General features: G+C 41.2%; 1 protein-coding gene across 1 annotated transcript in view; it reads left to right on the forward strand.

Moving 5' to 3' along the window:
• LOC117871356 (interleukin-1 receptor type 1-like) overlaps positions 1–8,531 on the forward strand; it is a gene marked incomplete at its 5' end in the record, with an annotated part of 29,990 nt that extends 21,459 nt beyond the window's left edge. Inside the window, 5 exons of the mRNA XM_034759263.1 lie at positions 674–797; positions 3,598–3,746; positions 4,707–4,850; positions 6,655–6,822; positions 7,650–8,531. Of these exons, the coding sequence (XP_034615154.1) occupies positions 674–797; positions 3,598–3,746; positions 4,707–4,850; positions 6,655–6,822; positions 7,650–8,029 (965 nt within the window). The remainder of the gene's footprint in view (positions 1–673; positions 798–3,597; positions 3,747–4,706; positions 4,851–6,654; positions 6,823–7,649) is intronic.
• Positions 8,532–26,347: the final 17,816 nt, after the last annotated feature.

Consider the following 26,347-nt stretch of genomic DNA (forward strand, 5'->3'; position numbering starts at 1 on the left):
CTGGTTAGGCCTCAACTGGAGAATTGTGTCCAGTTCTGGGCACCGCATTTCAAGAAAGATGTGGAGAAATTGGAGAGGGTCCAGAGAAGAGCAACAAGAATGATAAAAGGTCTTGAGAACATGACCTATGAAGGAAGGCTGAAAGAATTGGGTTTGTTTAGTTTGGAAAAGAGAAGACTGAGAGAGGACATGATAGCAGTTTTCAGGTATCTAAAAGGGTGTCATAAGGAGGAGGGAGAAAACTTGTTCACCTTAGCCTCTAAGGATAGAACAAGAAGCAATGGGCTTAAACTGCAGCAAGGGAGGTTTAGGTTGGACATTAGGAAAAAGTTCCTAACTGTCAGGATGGTTAAACACGGGAATAAATTGCCTAGGGAGGTTGTGGAATCTCCATCTCTGGAGATATTTAAGAGTAGGTTAGATAAATGTCTATCAGGGATGGTCTACATAGAATTTGGTCCTGCCATGAGGGCAGGGGACTGGACTCGATGACCTCTCGAGGTCCCTTCCAGTCCTAGAATCTATGAATCTATGAAAAATCCTCTGTCCCCTCCATGCCTGTAGCTGACCTCCAGTGGATTTTGCATTCTTATATGTATTAGTGTAGGGAATTGTATGGCCCTTAACTACAATATAGTTATTTAAATTGCCACTTTGTAACACTGTCTTGTAGGCTCACGTATCATAGTGGACTGCAATGTAACAGGCGCTGAAGTATTTCAGGTGTACTGGACAGTCAACGACACGTACATTGATATATATTATAAGAGTAGAATTTTTGAAGAGGAAGATTATGAGTAAGTATGCTTCAAGATCAGAATATATTGGATTATCAGCTAAAATCTTGTATAATTTCTCTGTTTTGTTTGAACCAGCCATGTAAAATTTACTGTTACACAAATAAACACACTTTTGTGATCTAATTATAGGTGGGGCTAGTAGCACTGCCTTTTACTAAGGTTCCCAACACTTTCGGTTAGAAGACCTTGTTTTCTGTTGTTTATTACTTTGCCAAACTTTAATTGTTTGGGCTGAAATTTTACATGCTGGGTTCTGCTTTAAGCTGATTTTTTTTTCTTTTAATTCCCGTCAAAACGGTTCTGACATTTCTGAGAATGAGGTTGGGGCAAAATGATTTTTTTTTTTTTTTTACCCTATGTTACAAAATTCTGGCAACCTTTTATTTGAAAAGCTCTAGTGCCCATATGCTTTGGAGCAGGGACTTTAAATTTGGCTGGGGGTGGCCTCTGTGTCAGGGTTGCATATTTTTCCATCCCCATGAAAATCTGCCTACATTTGGCTACATTATGAGCCTTAGAAACTTCTTAGATTTTACAGGTAAATTCCCTGAAGATTCCGTCCACATGGACCATGCTTCAGACGAGGGCTCAGCAGGACTTTCCCTGCTCTTGCAGCTCTGGGATGCTGCCCGGTCTGGGTCTGGGCACCTGAATTGAGAGCAGGGAGACTCTCTCTCCTGTGCTCTCAATGACTACCGCCTCCACACACATACACACATACGCACGCGTGCCTCATTGGGCCCAGGCAGTGTGAGAGAGGAAGCTGCCTGATTCAAATGCAGGGGGGACTAGAGCCAGACATGTAGGGGTGTAGACAGGGACAAGGAACATTTGGGAGGCAGAAACTGTGACTGGAGGCTGGCAGGGAGGGGCTGAGGGAAATAGGGACTTGGGGTGGGCAAGGAGGCTAGGATTGGGAGCTGGAGAGGTAATCGGGAAGAATGGGAAGCCAGTAGGTGCGGGGAGGACTGAGATTGTATGAAGAGCTAGGGGACTTTCTGAACAAGGAGACTGAGAACCAGTGGGGTGAGGAGAGGAGGTGGCAAGGAGGGGAAGCAGATTTGATGACGAGTCTGGGTACAGGAGCAGAACTGGGACTGGCTGGGAAAAGAGACTAGGACAAGGAGCTGGGTGTCGGGGAGGAATTGGGGGAGGAAGTGGCTGGGCTCCAGGGTTGGGGAGAAAGATGGATCAGATGAGGAGCTGGGATGGGAGGAACTGGGACTGACTGGGTAAGGGGACCGGGGCTAGGACAGAGTCTTAGGTGCCTCAAATTGGGCACCCAAAATTAGTGGACACTTTTTGACCTCAATCCTTCTGTGCCTCAGTTTGCAAAAAAAAATCTGCAAAATGGGGCTTCCACCACCTCTCATCTCCTGGGGGTTTTGTGAAGATAAACAAATGAATGTTTGTGAAGCACTCAGGTACTGTAATGAAGAAAAGCCATAGAAAATCCCACAAGGAAATTACTAATTCTATCTTCAGAGTGTGGTCTGAATAGCATGTGGTAAATCAGGTCTAGGGTTACAGATTGAACAGGGAGAAAATAAAATTTTGAATAGTTGCTCACTAAGTGAGCACCATCCATCCTGTGCAATGAATGACACATGGTCCAATGGAAACAGAGTAAGTGATCATGTAATTAAAGACTATATCATAATGCAGCCATGGAGGGGGCCCAGATTAAGGTTGTCCAGTCATAATTCTGGCATTTCCTAACTTTTGACCTTGCAACCTCAATAATATTTTTTTAGTTTAGGGGTTTTATTGTATGTAATAGATAATTAATCCATACATCACTGATGCATAAGGTCTATAACCTTCATTTATGAATATATTTAAATAATTAGTTGACATTTCAAATGATAAATAGAATATTTTAAGTGATAAATATTAATTGGATAAGCAGATAGGTTCTTTAATGTGAGACACGTAATATGAAATTAACAAGATAAATGATATCCCCCATTTGCCCAGTACTAAAAAGTTACAGTTTCTAATGTAACATTTACCCCACCACACTTAACTAAGCCGATGAGTGATAAGGTTAGTACCACGGGGGGCTTGGAAAATACCATGGGGAAAAATTTGTGTTGGGCCTCTTAAAAGTGCAGCACAAACCTCACAGCCCAGGGAAAGAAGGGTTAAGCCCTCCTAATTCTGTGCTACTCCTGGGGCTGAAATGGCAGCCGTGCCTGAACTGTCTGTGGGTGATGGTACTCCCAGAATTGTATGAGTGTTATGGTCCCACCTCCTCTAGCTCCAGCCCCACCCCTGGCCCATTTCCTACACCAGGGCTTGTGGTGGGATGGAAGAGGGACCTTGTGTGGCAGCCTGTAGCTTCCTTATGTATACTTATGCTGGGGGGCATTCTCCCCCAGCCATCTCTGTGGCCTCTACAGCTGCATCCACAGCGTTCAAAGACATTAAAAGCTCTAATACAATCCTTTCCCTACACTCATGTTTTTGCAAGCTGAAATGTGCCCGTAAGTTTAATGTATAAAGCAAATATTTTATACGAGTAGCCTACAGAAACTGTGTATGCTTTTGAGGAAACAGTGCATCAACTGTGTTTATATAAGGATGTCTCCTGATCTCCATCTTGCTTGTCAGAGATAGACAGTGTCATGATGATCCCCTTATAGATTCAAGCTATCCGTCAGTTCTGAAAAGAATCTGATATATGGTCATAGTGTTGAAGATCAGTGACTATTGTCCTGTTGTGATTGCTAGCGAAGAAACCACTTCAGTAAGGATTGAGTTGTTTTTATTACTGTGTTTGCTACCTTTTGGACAGAGGCAAAACTTTCTGTGATGGACACCCTCTCACTACAGTGAGACTCAACATTTCCGAAGTCAATAGCGAGGATTACGAACATCACTTTGTCTGCCATGCTTTGAATTCCTTTGGTCAAGTTGCAACATATATAGCATTAAAACACAGAGGTAACGCATTATTGGACACATTTGATTTGACTTTCCCAGGAAGAGTTGGATATGTGCTCAGATACCATAATTATGCGAGTTATATACGTATCTAAATAGATAAACTGCTTTTCCTTTTGATTAACTTTAACTTTAAGATGTGTGAGTTGCGGGGGAGGGCAGGACTCAGAAGGGAAGGTAGGTGTGTGTGTGTGTGTGTGTGTGTGTGTGTGTGTGTGTAGAAATTGGAGGTGAGCAGATGAAGATTTAGGAGATTAATAAAAAGGCTGAATGTACATATGTGAAGGGAAATTTTAAACAGCAGAGTTTGGAGGGATTTCTACACTAGAGTAAATTATGAGAAGCTTTCAAGGAATAGAAATGAATGAGCAAGGTTCAAAACTACTGTGCCATATGTTGGATGATCAAAAATTGAGGCACTCAGAAATTTGAGCCTAAATGACTTGCTTATGGCTACACACTGAGTCATTGACAATGCTTGGAATAGAAATTGAGTCTCCTGACTCACTGTCTTACACACTAACCATCAGAAATCCTCAGCCTGGACTACACACAACAATCAATCATTGTGGGTCAAATTTAGGGGTTACTTTTGAAAATTTGTGTATTAATTTCTTTATGCCAAGGTTTCTTCATCTATAAACTACTGCTAACACTATTTAACCTAGAGAGCTGTTATGAGGATTTATTCATGCTTGTAAAGAGCATTCACATCCCCCAGTAGCAGGTGTTATGAAAACATAAAATGTTAATGATTTTCCTGTGTATTAGATGCTCTACTTTTTGCTTTGCCCAACCAATAATTGATATGGTTGTTCTATAGTAATACATATGTATAGTTTATTTTTATTTAAAAAATGAGAATATAGAAATGTAGCTTTTGAATATTACTACAGTTGTTTGAAAGTTCAAAGTTGGACAAATTCTGCAATTTTTTCTTTTTTTCTTTTACTGATGCAGTTGCAGATTTTCACAAATCACTGACTGGAGGATTCATTGCATTGCTGCTTTTAACAGTTGTTACTTTATTAATCTTCAAGCTTTTCAAGATTGACATTGTGCTTTGGTATCGTAGTTCTTGCTGTGCTTTTTTAAAGAAAGAAGGTATGTCAGAGTAGGCAGTTTGCTACCTTTTTATATTGATTTTTGTAACCTACAGAAGAGTATTTAGGAAGGTCTTCTGATGATGGGAAAGAAATGACCCCCGGGGTAGAACTTGTTTAGAATTTTCTAAAGCAATTGGAGCATGTTTGAAATGAGTGAGTAAAATGCATACCATACTAAGCTGATAAACAATTGGAAGTATATGTGGCAATGATGGTTAGGTGGTTCAACCAGAAATCCATGCTTTCCCCAGATCTGTGGATTGCTGTCTGCTTTGCTAAAAAATGCTCCTTGTTTTGCCATAAGCTTTATAGCTTACCTGTTGGTGACCAGTAGATGTCACCAGAGCAACATACTGCCATTTAGCAGCAATGGTACTGCCCAAGGTTAAAAATAATTAAAAAATAAAATAAAATAAAAAAAAAAAGCTTTGTATAGGAGAGGCAATATGAGATTTTGCCTGGAATGTTTCTATTGAAAATCAGACTCTCAGACACTGTCTACAAGTTCCTCTTTTTATCCATCCCCTTCTCTGTCCCCTTCCTTTTAAAAGCTGAAAGCTATGAGAGGCAGGTGCCAAAGTGGGAAAAAGTGCCACCACTGCCCCATTCTTTGATTACCATGTATTGTATTACTTTTATGCACTGTGGGGATGTGTGCAAAGGTTTGAGAAGGGGGAGCAGCTGCTACATGATATATTATTCTTTGTACTGCAGAAGCACCTAGGAACCCTTTTCACTGACCAGCATTCTGTTGTGCTGGTCACTGTACAAGCCCAGAACAAAAAGAGGGCCTTTGCCCCACACAGCTTACAATTAGAGCCAGGCAACATTTTTTGGAGGAATGGGTTATTCCTGTTTTGGTCAATTAGAAACTATTTGTGAATTTGATACAAATTTGCCAAATACTCTGGGCCCAAAATAACAATAGTAATAATTTGGGGCTAAAGTCACAAAATGAGTAGAGGCGGTGATGCTGCTGCTGCTCCCCTTATAGCAATGGGGAGATAGGGGTGTTGCTCTTATAACCTTTAACCCTGTGCTTAGGGCACTCACTCAGGATGTGGGAGACCTAGGTTTGAATACCCACACTGGAATAGGGTTTTGAACCGTGGTCTCCCCCCTTCTTCTACTAGCATTAGCTTCCTGAGAGGATTAATGTTTAGTAGGGCTGCTTGAAATGATTTCATTGGAAAGGAATTTTGACGAAAAATGGATTTTGGTCAAAAATTAAAATTTTCATAGAAAAATTTCATGTGACAAAATTTTTCCAATTTTTCAATGAAAAACCAGATTTTGGGTTTTGGTAAAAAAAAAATTTTTTTAACTCAACACGGTTTTTGAAAAGCATTTGACTATTTTTGTTTGCTTTGTTTATGAAAAAAATATTTTTTTTTTGGTGGGAAATTTCTACCAAATCTAAACCCCCAAAATGTTCTCAAATTTTCTGCTGACAAATATTTGGCATTTCCCATTAGCTCAGGTGTTCAGCCAATGTCAGGCAGGAGAAGGGCTGGAGAGCATTCTGGAGGAGGTAGGTATGCTTGTGGATGTCTTCCTAGGACCAGTGGGGCTGGGACTTCTTTCCCTGCAGATCATAGGGTGCTGTGCCCAATCCACATTGTGGCAAACCCCTCATCCATGAGGAGAGAATGAGTTAGATCTATGGCTGGTCATCCACCTTTCATTTTAGAGCATTTCATCCTCTTTCCTGGTGGTTTGCCAGAGGATTTTAAATACTAAACAATTAAAATTGTAATAAAGGTAGTTTTTTTTTAAAGGAGTCTCTTGCTCTTTCTTTATAGCTTCAGATGGGAAGATCTATGATGCATACGTCATGTATCCAAAACCCAATGGGGTGAGATGTGTCTTCACCCTGAACAACTTTGCTCTGAGAATACTACCCGAGGTCTTAGAGAGCCAGTGTGGATATAATCTTTTTATACTTGGAAGGGATGATTTATTAGGGGAAGGTATGTTAAAAATAGCAAAATTAATATTACCCTTGCTGTGTTTCCATTTGACATGTTGTTCTAAGATTTGTTGTGTATGCTGGTGATGAAAAAACAATGTGAGACTGACTAATTTTGTAAACTTAGTTTAGCTGCATTGACTATACCATTGCTGATTTTTAAGGATGAGGGACTGGAGCAACTATTCCCTATGAAGAATTCCTCTTCTGAGACAGAAATACAAGATGCCATTATTTAATTAAAAAAAAAAAAAAAAACACACCTCAAGTGAGAATAACAAGAATACCAATCATTATTGATGATGATGATAATGATAATAATAATAATCTAGTTTTTCTGTAGAGCTTTTCATCAGTAGATTTCAAAGAGCTTTGCAAAGCAGCTAAGAATCCCCTATTTTACAGATGTGGAAACTGAGGTACAGAGTGGTGAAGTGACTTGCCTAAAGTCAACTAGCAGGCCAGTGGTCAAACTGGAAGTAGAATCCAGGTCTCCTGAGTCCCCGTCCAGTGCTTTATCCACCAGGGAACACTGCCTCCCACGTGCCATTAGTGGGTTTTGTGGTGTGAATGTCTGTTCAATGAGATCTAGACTACAAACTCATTTCACACAGGTCACTGGCAAGTCCTCAGGTAGAAACCACTTTTGATTGCTGCTGAAGTGAGCTGGATTGGAACTAACAATCTGTTTTTGAAAGGTTCTATATTCTACTAATCTTCTGAGCGAGCCACTGCCCCATAAGTATGTACTTTTAAAATAATGAGAGATGTTTTGCATAAGTTGAAACTTTTCTATGCCTACTTTGATCATTCTTGCATTACTTACAGCTGTGGTCAATGTTATTGATGAAACCATCAAACGAAGCAGAAGACTGATGATAATTTTAGAATCAGAAGCATCGAGTTACAATGTGTTAGAAGATACCTTTGAACAGCAACTGGCTGTGTACAATGCTCTTATCCGGGATGAAATAAAAATTATTCTGATTGAACTAGATAAAATACAGGACAACACAAACATGCCAGAATCCATTAAATACATTAAACAAAAGTATGGGGCCATCCAGTGGAAAGGGGACTTCACAGAGAAATCTCACTCAGCAAATACAAAGTTCTGGAAAAATGTGAGATACCGAATGCCACCCAGACAAACAGTGTTTTCCTTGGATCCAAAAACTTTTCGCTATTCTGCAGCAACAGAAAGATGATGATGATGTATTTTAATGGCACAGACCAGCTCACTTCAAAATATTTACTATGGACTATTTGTCTTCAGAAGCTTCTTGTGTGTATTACTAACTGGTCACCTCAGTCCTTAAATGCTTTGAAGATTAAAAAAGCCCCTCTACAACATAATTTTGTTGTAGATTAAAAAATTCAGTTGCCACTATGCCATTGTGCAGATATTGGGAGGTATCTGAATCATTGTCTCAGTATCTCAGATATTTAAAGCTGACATGTAGCAAATGCAGTGGCACATTATTTTTGCAATTTCTTTAAAGAAAACTTATTGCAGAGAAGTTTTTTGTTTTTTAAATTGAGGTTACATAACTAATACAATTAAATGAACATTCATTCTGCCTAGATTTTTATACTGTGGTTTTGTTGTTGATATTTTTTTTCTGAAAATAATTTGATCTGATCTGATCAAGGTACTTGCAAACTCAAGCCATACCTTTTTCCTCATTTCACATGCCTCCCTTTTATTTTAGTCTCCTTTCTTTTTGCTCTTTAAAGGCATTTTGTTTTTCTAAAGCTCCTTTCATCTGAGATTCTTGAAATGGTTTGAACTTATTAATTATTATTATTATTTAAAAGTATTAATTAATAATTGTGGCATCTACAATTGTTTATTTGTATTGCAATAGTATCTCTGGGCCCTAGTCATGGATCAAGGCCCCATTGTGTTAGGTGTTTTATAAAGCTACAGTGAGTTAGGTAACCATTATTTACCCGAGCAAGTGAATCAGTCAGCCTGTGACATACTAGGGAATAGAATCCAGGTGTCCTGCTTCCTTGTCCTGTGCTGTAGTCCTAAGAAATCCATCCCCCACCCTCCCATTTTAGTTCTTCATAAAGGAGGAGAGAGATGGTGGTGAGCAGACTATACTTAGTTGCGGGTGAAAACCTTCTGCACACAGAACTCAGTTTTATTCCTACCCTTACTATTTTCATAAAATCCTGTAAGATATATAAAGTACGTCAAGCTTATTTCTGAATGCTTTCTCCAGCACAGTAGTGTCCACAGGTTTTATCATGGATCTTCAGACAGCATGGAGGCACAACTCTGACCTTTTCTGAGGACTTAGAGGCAACCCACCTGCTGAAGAGCCTGCCATTTTAGTTTTTGTCACCATAGCTTCTGGCAGGGTGGACAGGCCTCCATGATGGAGTGCTTTAAGAAAGGGATTGTTGAATCCAAAACAAAGACTAGATGATATACTTCTGGTACAGCAGGACTTTAATTTGGCTGGAGCTTGTGCTGAATTTTTTTGAGTGGCTTCTGGGGCTGAGTCACCTTATTCTGGGCTTCCCTTTCTCCCTGAGGCACTGCAGCAGGCCATGTTTGTGCTTGACTCTGGCAAGGCAGCGAAAGAAGCTTAAAGGGAAACCTGCTCCTTTTGTAACTTTTCCAAGGTATAACATGTGGGATAGTGAGTTCTCTCCGGTTTTGTGGGCCTAGAGCACAGAATCAGCTTCTCTTTTTATGGTGTGGTTTTTATTTTGTAATAGTAAATAAAAAGCAAAGGTGACTGTCATATTGAGTGACTTGTGTGGCAGACCTCTCAAATACAGCAAAAGGCTTATAATAATATTGTTTTGACTGAGGTGTGCCACACAGTGTAGGTGTCATGTGCAGTTGAAAAGCCAAGCTGTGACATGCCTTTCACTTCACTCAGAGTCAGGTCCAGACGTGTAGGTGATGACAATGCTAACACATAGGAGTGGAAAGATGGGGAATATGAACAAATGAAGCTATAATTTCTTGCTCATATAGAAGTTTCAATGCTGTTGGGGCTCTGTGCAGCTCTAGCTGACCGTTATTTCTCACATAATACAAACCTTTGTACTTTGAAGTCTGTATACGTCATGTCCACTGAAGAACGAATAAGGACGCTCATTCAGTTTTGCACAAATGTTGCACTTGGTAGACAGAAAAATGTCTTTACAAAATTTATACTTCCCTGCTCATTCTGGTCTTCCCACTTCCTGTTTGATTTTCTGAGTAAAAATGTAACTTCCTCTTTACCACAATAACCTGCGTTATGCAAGCTCTGTGGTCCACTGATCAGCAACATGTCTCTTCCCTGCTTTAAAAAGGCAGTCTGGATAGATATAAAATGACAACACATTTTAGCTGTAGAGCTAGACGCTGAATGGCCTAAATAGACAGGATAAATGGTATTTCAGCTCATTTATGTTATGGTAGCAAAAATAAAGGTTTTCAGTAGGAATATACACTTAAAGGAGCCATACACTGCTGCTTCGCTACCTTTTTGAGATGATCCAAAATAGCAAGAGTCTCATCACCGTAATACCTGAATGTCTTTCAGTAATGCATTAAGCAATATGACTAACGTCTGTCACATGTTGTTTCTTCTGGGCAGAAGAGTTGTTTTTGTTTCATGTTTTTCAATGTATATACTGCTATGATATATATTTGTTAGAGAAGCCAAGGTCAAAGGTATGCACCTTGCACTCAAAGCATAAGGCAGTGAGGTTTATGGTGGTCCATTGTTCCTGGAGGACATAATTTCACATGCTTGGACCAGCCTCTGAGAAAGTTCTGTTTCCTGTACAGATGAGCTTTAACCTTGTTGTAGAGAGTTCTCTACAACAAGGTTAAAGCTCATCTGTACGGGAAACAGAATGGAATGAAATTTTCAACCACTGTCTTCATTCTGGAGCTTTAGGAGATCTTTTAGTTGCCATGGAGTGCTTTGAAGATAAGGACAAGACCTTGAACTTGATTCAGAATCTTTGGGAAACCAGTGTAGCTAGCGGAGGACAAGTTTGATGTGCTCGCGGTAGCCTGCCTGCTGAGCAGATGCCAATCCCTTTCCTCCCACTCCCTCTGAGATGAAACAAACACCACGTGTTACAAATGGGGATATGTGAGTTAATCAATTATAAGGGTTTAGTCCTTGGATATATGCTCTCAAGGGGATCCATATACTCCCTTGGAGTCTGGCTGTTATTCAAGCAACAGTTTTTCGTAATGAATCAAAGCACTGTTCAATGCTATCAGTATTTCTTACTCATTAAATCAGACAACTGCACATCCTTAAAAGTTCAATGGCCTTTCTATGATTAGAGGACATTATTTAAACTTTTTTTCAAAGCTTGTTATGTTCAGTCTTGCCACCAGAAGGTCTGGAGGGCTCAAAAGACTCCTCCTTCCCTTGGTCTCTGAAAAACAAAGTAGTCCCCTGATCATTTCTTACAAGAAGCTTGATGTTGGCTCATGAGTGATCATTTTGTTGTGAGGGATATCCTTTGTCATCAGGCTTCAGATACTTTCATGAATTGGGTCAGCAATGGCCAAGGAGGGCTTGGTGCAGCTGTGGGAGGGTTGGAGGTGTAAAACTACCCTTTGCACTCTCTTGATCCTGATGCCACTCTGTGGTAGGCCAGTCCTCAGGCTGCTTTAACTTGTGCCTTTCTTTGACTAATCAGGCAGTGCACTCCCTGTTGAATACATGTGTTAGAAAGCTGCATAATCTCCTCAGTGCCTCAATTGACTGTGAGCTTTCTCCTAGGCTGTCCCATGCAAATACAGGCCTGGATAGGCTTGTCACGTGGTTTATTACTGTTCTCCTAGATGCTGGTTAATTTGCATAGTAAACATAACTTTTAGGCTGGCAATTTCTTTACATGAGTTTAGCACCCTGTACAATTCAGATATTGATTTTTGCCCATTTTTTTCATCATGCCAAAAATTTCTAGAGTTGGTCACAAAGGGTGAAGAAAATTTGTTTTTGAAATCTTGACAAAATGTAAGCAGCTCTATAGTTGATTGGAAAATGAGGGAAAATACGTTGAAATGCTACTAACTTTTTTCAAATTTTGCATTTTCATCCATGTCACAATTCAAAATATTTCAACCAGTTCTAAAAGATTTATTTCTATGGAATGCAAGCATACATAGATTTGTACTGCCTTTTTTGCTGTGGAATTCCGGTGATATTTTTAACTTTTGGTGACTTTTCTCCTTCTGGAAGTGGCTTCAGAAATAGGATGAAATTCTTGTGTCAAGCTTAGTATGTAGGGTTGGCAAAATTCAATTTTTTAAAAATAATTTCAATGGATATCAGTGCTTATTTTTAAGTATTTTTATCAATTTAAATGTTCACAGTTGTGGGAAATTATGGAGGATCAGATAATAATTTAATGACAATAGACGTTAAGACTCAAAGATAAAACTTTAAAACACAAATTGTCACCATTACATGGTGAAAACATACCAGGGAATATTCTTAAATGAAACTCTAATAAGTTCTGAAGCAGCATTTTTCTTGCTTTGCCTATTTGTAAATTTTGATTATCAATCAAAATATTTTTGTTGGTGTGTATGGGTATGGCAAATCAAGGTTTATTGACATTTATTGATTAAAATAGAATCTTTCCAAGCCTATTAATATGTTCCTACAAAACTTCTCCACTTATAAAATTTGGGAATAATTTCCATAGAGATGTTAAATCAAAGATGAACTATTCCTCCTGAACTGGTAAATCAACCAAATTCAAGATGAGATACACCAGCATTATTAATATAAAAGAGAAACTGCAGGTTTTAAACCCTATCTAAAGTCTTTACATGTAGAAATAGGCGTGGCGGGGAGGTTAAGTTATGGTTAAATCTCAGCTAATCGTCTGAGGGTAGAATGACAAGAAGGAAAGTAGTTTACTCTTCTTGTTGGGGGAGCTGATTTTGAAGCTGAATTCATTCTTTTTTTTTTCCTCTTGGAAATTTTTGGTAACAGTTCTAACTCATATTTCTGGCATCTTGTTTCCTGGCATTACGTTACTCTGGTTTTGCTTGAAAACCACAGAAAGATTATCTTTGCACAGTACAGTGAAAGCAACACATACAAAAATCTGCATCAGAGATTCAATTAGCTAATCTGCACATCTGTCTTTAGAGAGGAAAATAATTTAACTAGATAGAACATAGTTCCTGGAAGTATGCTAGGGTCTGAAGAAAAAACAAAACTTAGCCCATGCAGATAGCAACATTGATTAGTCTTTGTTAATCATAAAACTGATGGCAACATTCACTTAATATTGTATTTATGCCTACAATGAAAACACATGGGATTGCTTGAAGGCAGGTTAACTAGATGGAAGGACTTTTTGTTCTTCATAGGGTAATCAACATTTGGAATTTTCTGTCTTAGAAGTGGAATCCAGATCACTAGAATCCAGTGGGAAAAATGGACAATTACCTGGACATCCATAACATCTCAGGGTCTAAATGGAATAAGATTCCTAATTGTGGAATTTTGTGTGTGTGCATATACACAGGATTAAACTGAACACTGAATTTGGGATGATGGGGAGGGAATTGTCTCAAAGGCATATTAGCAAGGATGTTGCTTGTTAATTTTTACATATCTTTGGTTACATGGGTTAATCCCACCTACTCATTTTCTATGGTTGCTGGGAAGTGTGCACTGGTTGACTTCAGACCTTCCCTCTTTATTTCTATTACACATAGCACATTAGCATTTTTTCTGATGCACGTAAGAAAATTATCTACTAGGTAATTCAAGTTGGGCATCCAAAATTATTGGGACACTTCTAGGAATTTAGGCCTTGGGCACCAGAACTATACAGAACTTGTATTAACTGTCCCTGCTTTTGTTTTGTCCTTGTGCACTTGGTGAGGAGTGTGGGAAGAATGTACCTTTTCTTGGCTTTGTCACCTTCACCATTTATCCTGCATTCCAGGCTTTCTCCTTTCTTACCATCCTGTTTGTTCTGAGATCTGTTTGATTGGATATTTTTAACATCGTTTCAGTTCTCTAAATTGTGTTCTCCATCCTGGTGCCTGAATGTGGATGGCTCTGTTTAGGGGACTTTTCATTCACACTTCCCCCCACACCCCCCACTCTCTTTCCCCCACACCCCGGCCTAGTGTCAACTAACATTCTGTCAATGATTATTGTGTGGCCTGTTGCCTGAACATATTTTGTAAGATAACACTGCATTTTTAATTTCGGGATGTTATTGATTTGATTGCATTAATTCACCCAGAGCTAAATGGTACATATAAGGCACTGCCCAGCACTCGGGGTGATGTGGACCAAGTTGTGCTGCCCCAGGGGGAGCTTGTTATGCAGACAAAACTACACAGGATCGTTTTAGAGGGCAAGACAAAGATGCCACATTTATTATGATAACACAATTTGATTTATGACCAATAACTAATCTCTAATACCTATGTATATATATACACACACACATCAAATGTTCTACAGCTGCTAGATAGTTACCAGTCCTGAATTTAGCTTGTGTTTGTGGCTTGGGTTCGTAGCTTGTGGCGGAAAACTGGCCAGGAAAGCCAGGCACTGGGAAGGGCTGGGTCTCTGTTGGGCATGCACTGATGCCCTTCCATGTTGGCAGCAGAATGTTACTCTCCAAAGTCTTCCATCTCACCCATCCTTTTTGTAGGCTTTAGTTTGAATCCAGAGTCTATAGGTCTTGCTGTGTCACGCTGCCTCTGGGTTTGGTAACTGATCACCTGTTAATTGCAGACATGACTTTCAGCCTCGGACCTGGTTTTGATCTTCCTTCTATTGTATCTTTGTTCTTTTCTTTTTAGGGTGGACTCTTCTTACTTTGTTAGGGCTCTTGTCTGCATCTTCAGCCATTGGTGTTTGAACTCTGTTTCATGGGACAGGCTGGCGCTGGAGGTTGATTCCATCATCCATACATACCTCATTCACACATCTAAACTAAACCAATAAGATTACAGCAGGGTTTGCAAACATGAAGGTTTTGCAAGGTTTGCAAAATGGAGTAAGCGTTTTAAAATGGGGTTTGAATTACAATATGGCAAACAGTGAACAGAAGTTACAATGCTGGCTCCCAGGCTGATTGGGGAAGTAGGCACAGCTGGGAGCCACGACCCAAACAGACCACAGCCGGCCCTTATAAAAAGGCTTTGAGCCAGGAGCACAGACACACTCTTTCTGCTTGTAGAGGGAGACAGGCCTGGCTGCAAGGGAGTTGAGAAGGTACCTGGGTGGAGCAGAGCTGGGGAGCTCCGGCCTGGAAAGCCCCAGGCTGCAGGCTAGTCTAAGGCCAATTGGGTACTGGGGTTGCAGAGGGCAGCCCACGGGTAGGCAGAGGCAGCAGGTCCAAACCCCCTTGCCTGTGATGATTGGCTGAGACACTGCAGTCTGCCCCAGTGAGTGGGGGCTAGATGGTGACTGGCAGTGGCCAAATACTGAGGTGAGGTGGGGATAGTGGGTGGGGGTCCCCCTGGGTGGGGAGACCTAGAGAAACAGTGGGGGTACTGCCAGGGGGCAGCACCCAGTGAAAGGGGCACCAGGGTCTGGGAGGGACATGGGGGCCAGCGGTAGCGCGACACCGGCCAACAAGGGGCGCTCCGGAGGCTGGAAACTGATTCCCTGAGACGACCAGTAGGAGGCGCCGCGGTGTTACAATCCCATATTGAATCTCCTGCGGTCGAGAGATTCCTGAATAGATTTGCTGGGTCCAGCAGGGCAGATAACTACTGATTGACCATGTAAACAAAGATTGATTTCTTTTTGGACCCAATGTCTGGTTCTTGAGGACTAGTAGAATTAACGTTCTGTTGGACAATAGCTGTGGCTTTTAGGAGTCAGGTATTTTTAAGGGAGGTAAGACTGGAGAAAGGTATCAAGCCTGGTGATTCTGGCATAGGGGGGATTTTAAAACAGTCTCAGACTATTTTTCAGTTTGTCTTTTTTCTTATTCGCAGGCACTTACCAAAGCACAAGCTTTCCCTTTTTCATCATCTCACCAAAACTGTGCCAGGGGGGCTCCCCTTCCAATGTGTAGGACACAGGATAATGCAGCCACATGCAGTGTCTTCTCTTCTCCAGGTTGCATGGCTGTTGTCTCCTTTAGAGATCTCATCTTACTTCCTTTTTCTCATTTGGACTGTAATGTGAAAAGATGTGAATTCTCTTTGGGTGGAAAAGTTATACCCAATTTTTACCTGTTAAAGTGGATTTTCACTTTCTTCATGTGTACAGTTCTTATTGGCCATGTCCCTTGTTTTTTAAAATCTATAGACTACAACAAGTGAGTATGAAATGATGCACATGGTTCTTTTCAGGGTGCTTCTTGAAGCACAAGGGTGTGTCTCTTGCAGGAATCCCATCCAAGTGTTTGGACTTGAAGGAAAAAAAATTTTGTTTGTTTTTAAAAATTCTTAACATAATTACTAGATCTCTTCCCATTTGGTGAGACTGTGTAAAAATGATGGAATTCCATCTTGTCTATAAAAGAATTAACTGGAAAAATACATCCCTGCAGGTTTGGGAAAGAACCTTTCCCAAAAATGTGAAATTTCCCCATAAATTATATGAGTAGCTGGATCCTTCTCTGGGTGGATAGGAAGGCCCGAAAAAAGCAGCAGAAAGAAAAATCAGAGGCGGCAAACTCCCACTCTGACTGGATCCAGAAACAAATAATGAAAAAAGCCAAATAGCTATCTTGATGCTGACCATCAGACTAGGGAAGAATGTGTATGCCATATGTCCCCCCGTCATCTGTGTACTCTCTGTTATGGGTCATAACATCTGGTTCTGCTAGATCTTTGGCTTTGGTCCCCATGTTTCCAAAGGAGATATGACTTCATTTTTCTTAGAGACTGAAGAGAATAGATCATAGGTCAAGTCATGAAAATAACAAGCTCAAGATTTTCTAAAAGACAGGCTCCTAAGTCTATATCTCAGTGAGTGGCTTGGTTTTCAAGAGTGCCGAGCATTCAACAGCTCCCACTGAAGTAAACGTTTGGGTGTTCAGTGCTTTAAAGTCGGGTCACTAATTCAAGGGCTTAAATATCGATTTTAGAAGCTTAACTTGGGGGGATTTTTTTCTTTGAAATATGTCAAAATGACAAAGATGGGGGGGGGGGGAAATTGCACAACCCCCAAAATCTGTGGAAGATAGTGACAAACTAAGCTATATTTTTAGAGCAAATACCATTTAAAACAGTACATGATTTAGGTTGTACAATGCCACCATCTAGTGATGATTTTAACTATGTAGCAGATGAACTATGGCTCTTAAAAATTTAGAAGTAATAGTCTCTGTTTAGTTCTGATTAAAACCAGGTTCCATTACCAGTAATGCAAACCCCAAACATTCAAAAACCATGAGTCAGACATATATGTGAATAAAACACGAGATTTTAAAAAACAATCTCATTGTGGCCCAATATTTTGAGCTTTGGTTGCTCACCTCCAATGTGTGCATGAGAATTAGTATTGCCTAGAAAATCACCACTACAAAGCGCATTGCTGCAGTCTCCCCAACCAAACTGTACACCTATTCATTCTAAATGGTAAACCAACCCACAAAACAAAGTGCAGAATGAAACAAGTGAAGCAGGAACTTTGGTCACTCCTTAGAGACAGCAAAGTCCAAAATGAGTAACTCAACTTTGATGAACTGACAATAGCCATGAAAACCCTGAAATGTGGAAAGCAACTGGGCTCAATGGTATAGCTAATAAATTATTACTACATTTTGGGACAAGAGCACAGAGGTGGCTGCTTGACTTCTTCAATTCTTGTATGGACACAATGCAGATATCCAGGCTGTGGAGACATCCCAAAGTACTTACACTACTCAAATTACATAAAGACCTACCTCGGCAAAGAGTTACCACCCAATATCTTTGCTCTGCTCAACCTATAAGCTGTAAGAGCAGATGATAATGGGTAGAATAGCACCAATAGTGGAAGGGCAGCTGACTGATGACTAACCTGGTTTCTACTCAGGACATTCATGTTGTTGCAAGCCTAACTCAATACGTCAATATTGTGGATGGTATGATGGGATAGCCTCATCTTGACAATTAATTGATCTTTGATTATTAGCAGGTAAATATGCCCAATGGCCTGTGATGGGATGTTAGATGGGGTGGGATCTGAATTACTATAGAGAATTCTTTCCTGGGTGTTTGGCTGGTGAGTCTTGCCCGCATGCTCAGGGTTTAGCTGATCGCCATATTTGGGGTTGGGAAGGAATTTTCCTCCAGGGCAGATTGGCAGAGGCCCTGGGGTTTTTTCGCCTTCCTCTGCAGCGTGGGGCACGGGTCACTTGCTGGAGGATTCTCTGCACCTTGAGGTCTTTAAACCGTGATTTGAGGACTTCAATAGCTCAGACATAGGTTAGGGGTTTATTACAGGAGTGGGTGAGTGAGATTCTGTGGCCTGCATTGTGCAGGAGGTCAGACTAGACAATCATGATGGTCCCTTCTGACCTTAAAGTCTGTGACTCAGTGTAACTTGCAATATTGTAAGGTCTGGGTTTGTTGATCTGTCGGCTGCTTATGACACTGAACTATCGTGCATTTCTATTGAAATTGGCAATAATTTTGAGAAATGATAAGATGGCCCAGGTCATCTCCTTGCTTGAGAATCAACATTTCTTTGTCAAGATGGACAGTCAAGAAAGTTGATGATGTACTCAATGGAATGGATTGCCCCAAGATTCAATGTTATCTTCCTTGTTATTTAATGGCTACACAAATGATCAACCAGAATTTCCCAACATGAGAAGATTAATTTATTCAGATGATATTTGTATTGCCACCCAATCAGAAAGATTTGAGGAACATGTTTTAACTGGCTCCCTGAACATACTTGGAAAATACTACCACACATAGTTCCTGAAAGCCAACCCTGGCAAAGCACAAGCTTGTGCCTTCCACTTGAAACACCATCAGACAAAGTGAAAACTCCAGATATTGTGGGATGGTACAATCTTTGAGCACTATGAACATCCAGTCGACCTTGGGGTCACAGTAGAGCGAACACTAACATTCAAAGAGCACATTAAGAACCTGAAAAAGAATGTGAACTACAGAAATGGGCCAACACAAAATGTGGAGCTGACCCCAAAACACTTTGAGCAACCGGTCTCACCTTGTGTTATTTCGCTGCTTAGTGCTGTGCTCCATTATGGTGATGCTCAAGCTACACACACAAAAATGATGCTAAACTCATTCAACTCTGTAAGGTCATCACAGGGACTTTGAATCTGACTCCCAGACTGTCACTATACTGCCTTGTTGAGGACTGGATCACCCCTCAGTGAGGTGGGATGCCTTCAGTAAAAAGGAAAGACAAAAACAGGTGCATGACATCCACTGAACACATTTCACCACCTAAGAAGCTGTAGTCCAGAAAGTGTTTTGCCTCTGAAAATCCCTGATCTCAAAATATCACTGTGGAAGACTACAGAGTTTAAAAAAAAAATGGCCAGAAATGCCCATGACCTTGGAGAAGGTGATTCCTTCAAAGCAATTCCCTCCAGGCACTGGCTCAAATGAAAACATTGGTGTACTGTAAATCGAGAGAGCGCCAGGTGGCAAAGACTGGTGATAATATGACCAAGTGAAAGCTGAGGAATGAACCAAAATGTGAATGTGGAGAGCCTAGGCAAACCTTTGAACATTGCCTGATGAAGTCTCTCTCCTGTCAACATCCTGTATTCCCAAGGAACTGTTCTAGATAAGCAATAATTCTAGGTCTTGGCTGAGGTTCTTTGAGCAACAAGGAATCAGCTCTACACCCCCAGCCTCATATCAGTTAATTTTGTGCCTTCCAGTCCTCACATCTGCCCCAGCCCCACATCAATTCTGCCCACTCAGCCAAACAGTTCTGTATCCCCTTTTGCCCCCCCCCACCCAGCAAGCCACAACCCCACATCTGCATCCGTGGAAGTTCTTCTTCCCCTTCCGAGGCCAGATGGTGCAGCATTAGAAAGAATGGGTAGGGAGGAGCCGACAGCAGGCTGATCTATTTTTCACAGGAGGGATGGAGGGAGCAGGACTTCCTAAGCAGCTCTTCCTGTTCTCTCCCCTCCTTCCTCCCCTGTCCAAAAGCTTCTCTGGCTCCTCAGGGGTGGGAGAAGAGAAAGCGGGAGAGCTCTGTTTACCTGCAGCAGCTCTGATTGTCTCTTGTTCCCAAGGAGGTGGAAAAGCAGGTAAAAAGAGACCAATCTGAGAAGGGTTTCCCCTTGGCGGTCAGAAAATCACATGAAGGCTGGAGCTTCTGGCATCACTCCAGCAAGAGCCAAAATAACACGTTGAGCATTGCAAGCTGTATATTTAGCATTCGCTAACTTTGGCATGAAAATTATTAATCTTACTCTGAAGACTGTTGAAAGTCTTTGTATAATTGGAGTAAATGGGTTGAGTTGATTTTGAGTTCCTTTCAGGTCATTACAATATTGCTGTGATTGAAAATGCGGACTTGTTTCTGAAATCTCTTTGTGTGTCACTACTCAAAAATGGCTTGTTACTACTGTCCCTTAAAGCTTTCAACATTTAGATCTAGAAAATACATACATTGGGTATATTTGAACACAGTTTAGCATTAATGGTTTCAGGGCTTGATCCAGTACCTGGTGAAGGCAATAAGAGTCTTTCCATTGGTTTCAATGGACTTTGGATTATGCCTTTAGTTTGTGTGAGATCAGTTTGCAATTTAGTGAAAACATGAGCAGTTGTACATCTGATGCATCTAATGGAGGGTGTTCCCTGAGTTCTGGTGGTAGAGACCTGAGGTTTATGGCATCAGAGGGTTTAAGTTCTAGTCTTGGCTTTTCAAGTTTGTGTGGTTTCTTTAATAATTATATTGATGTAGCCTGATGTATGGTAGAAAATCACCCAATGATGAAAAACAAAGAGAAAATTGGACAAGCTGCTTTTGAGTTAGCCCACGAAAGCTTATGCCCAAATAAATCTATTAGTCTTGAAGGTGCCACAAAGACTCCAGGTAATTAAAGTTACTCTGCATAGGGAGGCACTCTCAGTAGCTCCATTGTTAAGGTTGCAACCAGTGTTCTGGTACAAGCCCTGTCCTCACTCTCCTCATAGCTTTGCTCAGTAAAAATATTTTTGTGATTATTTTCAGGGCATTTTAAAGCATTGTTGGAATGTTTTGAAGGCAGTTGATCAAACCACTTCTTAAGTTATGCATACTTAAAAATTATATTTTTTAGAAAATCCCTTTGTCTAATGTTTAGGTCCCTCCTGCTGAATACAGCATGACTGTAAGATTTCCAACTTTACATACATTGACATACCACTAAAATAAAGTAATTGAAAAAAACCCTACTATAATTAAGAAAAAAAATGTTTTACAAAAATTGGGTTGATGTGTGTGACATTATTGATATAATCTGGGACCGTATAGAACATGGTTGCAACCAAGGTCCTGTTGTGACACCAAATCTTATATAAAGGGGGTCAAATGAGGTGTCTAAGACAAGGTTATGGTTTGTGGGTTATGATTATGCTGCCTATATGTGTGTAACAATTTTGTAGTTGAAGTTATGAATATTGGCTCTATACTGTCTTTATTTCAAACTTATGCTATGCTTCTGGGAGACATCCCAGACAAGTTGGTGTTAGTTCTGCCTAGCCTGCTTGATGGCCCATTAAGGACCATCAGCTATACAACTGACCCATTGAGAGAAGGCAGATACGCCTTGCAACTCAGCAAAGTATGCAGGGACTGGCCCATGTGACTCCAGACTCCATTTTACTGTAATTTTCCACAGTAAGGACAAAGATGTTCTTGCACCTAGAAAAGACTATAAAAGGCTGCTGCAGCTCCTCCATCTTCTCTTCAATCCTGCTTCTTACCCCTGGAGGGACTTTGCTACTAACTGAAGCTCTGAACAAAGGACTGAGGACCCATCCCAGCTGGGGATGTATTCCAGAGACTTGATTTTGAACCTGCAGTTTATTCCATCGCTGCTGCAAGCCTGAACCAAGAACTTTGCCATTACTGTATGTGATTGATTCCATTTAACCAATTCTAGCTCTCTACTTTTTTCCTTTTATGAATAATCCTTTAGATTTTAAATTCTAAAGGATTGGCAACAGCGTAATTTGTAGGTAAGATCTAATTTGTAGATTGACCTGGGTCTGGGGCTTGGTCCTTTGGGATCGAGAGAACCTTTTTTCTTTTATTGGGGTATTGGTTTTCATAACCATTTGTCCCCATAACGAGTGGCACTAGTGGTGACATTGGGAAACTGGAGTGTCTAAGGGAATTGCTTATGTGACTTGTGGTTAGCCAGTGGGGTGGGACCAAAGTCCTCTTAGTCTGGCTGGTTTGGTTTGCCTTAGAGGTGGAAAAACCCCAGCCTTGGGCTGTAACTGCCCTGTTTTAGCAATTTATCCTGAATTGGCACTCTCAGTTGGGTCCCACCAGAACTGCATCGTTACAGTGTGTTTTTCAAGGACCACGTGGCCTAAGAGGTGGGGTACAGCAAGCATTTGCAGGATCCAACCCTAAGGGGGCAATACATAGTTACATAGTTTAAAATCATCTACACCAGGGGTGGCCAACCTGTGCCTGAGAAGGAGCCAGAATTTACCAATGTACATTGCCAAAGAGCCACAGTAATACGTCAGCAGCCCCTCATCAGCTCCTCCTCCTCCCCACACTCCCAGCACCGCCCACCCACCGGCAGCCCTGCCGATCAGCACCTCTCCCTCCCTGCACCTCCCGATCAGCTGTTTCATGGCATGCAGGAGGCTCTGGGTGGGAGGGGGAGGAGCAAGGACATGGCAGGCTCAGGGGAGGAGGTGGGAAGGGGTAGAGTGGGGGCAGGGCCTGTGGCAGAGCCAAGGGTTGAGCAGTGAGTACCCCCTGGCACATTGGAAAGTTGGCGCCTGTAGCTCCAGCCCTGGAGTCGGTGCTTATACAAGGAGGCGCATATTAACTTCTGAAGAGCTGCAGGTTGGCCACCCCTGATCTACAGTCTTCACAGAGTGTGTGTAGCAGCAAAATACAAGTGTAACCTTGTCATGTATATCAATCTAACCACAGAAGTGTAGCATCTATAGGCGTGTTTCATTTGCTCCCAGCTTCTTATCAAGTCTCTTTCTGTTTCAGCAATGAGGTCACCAAAAGGATCACTATGATCCTCACACAAGACCTACTGACATGAAACTTTTCTTGGTTCAGATGCAAAACAGACATTGTGATGGAGCACCTGCCCCACACTGGGCTCCCAGGGGTTAATAGAGCCCTAGGAAGGCTGCACAAGAGGCAGCCAATCAGAGAAGGGCTGAAGGGAGCAGCCAATCAGGACCAAGCGGGCCCATATAAAAAAAGTTGCAGGGCAGAGGAGGGCAGTTATCTGCTGGGAGTCCAGGGAGGAAGGACTGTGTCTCTGGAGGGCTGAGAGAACTGCCAGCCCCCTGGACAGAGCAGTGCTGCGAGCAGGGACTGGGGGAGTGAGAGACAGCTGTTGGGGTTTGCAGGTGGAGGCCCTGAGGCTGGGGCAAAGAGGATGCTGGGGCCATAAGGAAGTGGCCAGACAATTTGCTGCAGTAGCCACTGAGGGAAATGGCTGAACAGTGGCCTGCCAGGCCCCCTAAAGGGGGAAGCACACTGTGTGGCACGGTCGGAGGGCTGTGTTGCTGAAGAGGATATTGTGGTCCTTGGAGAGAGGTGGGTCCTAGAGCAGGAATGACAGTGGTGAGGCACCACCTGAAGAGGATGCACTAACTTGCAGAGCTAATTCCCAAGACAGCCAGAAGGAGGCGCCACAGTGGTGATCGCACCCCGTTACAGACACTTTTCCAAACTTCTGTGTATCATAATAAAATGCTTCAGTTTTATTGTTAGCTGAAAAAAGGTGTTTGGTTTTCTTATGCTGTATACATTTAAACTTCTTGTAGAGCACATTTCTGGGAGTAAAAACAATATGGGTCTGATTTTCAAAAGAGTATAGGCCAATAACCATAGAAAATGCATGGCTTAATTCTTTGAGCTGCTTTGAAAAATCTCAACTTGAGTATTGTAATTGGGCATAAAACATATCCCTGCAGAAGCTAATAAAGTCTTTTGCCAAGCTTATGGAAAAATCGTATTGCAAAATAATATTGTGGCTTCAGGCATTCTTCAGACAAAAGTGGTGTGGTTTTTAAATGTGAACTCCCTGATCAAAACCTGTTATAGCAGCTCAGTTCCTTAAGACTGGAATGTTAATGTAAGGAACATGGATCCTGCCACTCGCATTTAACATGAAATTCTGGCTCCATGAAAGTCAATGGAAATTTTGCATTCACTTCAATGGGGTCAGGATTTCACTCAACGTGTCTAAACCATGCTGTTTCATTCATGCTTTACGTCTTTTGCCCCTGAAACAAAAGAACGGCTCTGCAATGTTTGCCCCTCCTGTTCTGCTTGTCTTTCAGTTATTTTACAAAGTTTTGAAGGTGCATATACAGGTAAGGTCAAAAGATAGATGCTTGAAATAAAGATCTGTGTGTTTACTCTAATGTGTAGAAGAGGTTACTTTGTCTACTAAGTCTTTTGTTCTTGGTGATTCTCCATTCTAGCCACATCCATGCATAGCTAGAAGTGAGATGCTAGTCTAGCTCGATAGCTGTCAGAGCCTTCAAAGCTACACAGTGCAGCGCTCCTGTGAATAGGAGTGTAATGATGCAGAGTTCTTGGTAAAACTTGTTACATAATGAGATTAGCCACATCCTCCACAGGAAAGAAGTGTACAAAAGCACTTTCCTCCACTAACAGTGGGTATTCATAAGCTGAAAAGCATTTCTAGCAAGTTCAGCTTTTTTTCTGGAAGAAAACTGTAATGTTAGCATTATTCTGTGGTTCTTATTTAATAAAATATTGGCACTGTAATCAAGCCCTAAAAGTGTGTGTGTGTTCTATCTGGGACGATGTTCAATGCAATAAATGTGTGGTGAGATCCCAAGCTGCTATAAATTGGCTGAAAGTGGAGCTATACCATTTACACCAGTTCAGGATCTAGCCCATCCATCTTCTATTGACTATTCTGGCTTTCTGTGGAAGTAGTGAGACATTTTTGTAGGCTGCAGCTGAAATTCATTAGATTATTTGCAGCAGCTCTCCTGTCCCTGTAAGGCCAGGCTAGGTTGGACTGACTTTATATGTTTGGTGTTTAGTTAAGACCTAACGTTTTGTTACTATTTTCTCCCACAATAATAAACAGAACACCTCACTTCAGATGCACTAGAATCCACCTTTTTCTCACTTTACCCATGTATTACAGCTGGGGTTCTTTGAGGCACAAAATAAATCAAATCACTGATTTAGTTATTTGAAGTTCATAAAACTAAACTCTTAACTAGTGTCTTTGAAGATAATAAAACAAAACATCCTGAACTAATCTCTCTGAAATCTTTTAAATTTGAATATGTGAAGTGAGTCCTAGTAAGACCTGCTGTGATTGTCTTGTGTGATGTTTGAATGAATGTAACTGAGCAGTTGGGACGTCTGTAAGTACCTACATGAGGTAGAAATATTTGATGATAGATTTTTTTTTTCAGTCTAGTAGCTAATGATCTAACAAGATCCAATGGCAGAAAATTGAAGCTAGATAAATTCAAATTGGAAATAAGGCATAAAATTTTAACCGTGAAGGTTATTTAACCATTGGAGCAAATTGCCAAGGGTTGTGGTGGATTCTGTCACTGGCAATTTTTATACCAAGATTGGATGTTTTTCTAAAAGATATGCTCTATTTCAAGCAGAAATTAGTTCAGGGAAGTTCTGTGGCCTGTGTTATGCAGCAGGTCAGACTAGATGATCACAATGGACCTTTCTGGTCTGCAATCTATTAAATCCTTCTACAGAATGAGGGACCTGTGGGGGGAACTTGGATTGCATGAGGGTCCAGCCCTCAGGGGAGTTAAGTTGCTCAGTGGACTAAATCAACAACTATAAAAGAAACTTTAGTTTCTTAAGGAGCAAACCTAAATCAATCCAGCACCCAATCACAAAATAAAAGCCCTAATCTTACTGGAGGTAAGAGATTACAGACTGATTAATCAGGGTGGTGGTTACCCAGTTTTTGTGTACAGGGGGCCCCGAGAGCCCAAGTATAACCTTTGATGGATGGAAGAAGCAAAGGGAGAAGGAATTATTTATAGAGATTGCATAAGCATAGAGGAATGAGGGTCTAAATCAGAACTGACTGCCCTAATTTTCCAACTGAGAAAACTGGTCTCTTGTGAGGAGGGGACTAGGGTGAAATGGAAGGACAAACACCCTTAGATAGGATCCATCTTCTGATAGAGTTGAGGGAAGGTAATCATTCGTATGCCCCAAGGTTGTCACTCCAGGAGATTAATATGGTTAAGAGACATTGTCTGTGATAGGGGATTTAATCATTAGAAATATTGGTAGCTGGCTATGTAGAGACCATGAGAACTATAATGTCCAGCTTAGCTCCTGAGGCCCCAAGTTCAATATAACAGGGGTAGGCAACCTATGGCACAT

The sequence above is a fragment of the Trachemys scripta genome, chromosome 1 (genome assembly GCF_013100865.1).
Source record: "Trachemys scripta elegans isolate TJP31775 chromosome 1, CAS_Tse_1.0, whole genome shotgun sequence".
Taxonomy (NCBI): Eukaryota; Metazoa; Chordata; order Testudines; family Emydidae; genus Trachemys; species Trachemys scripta.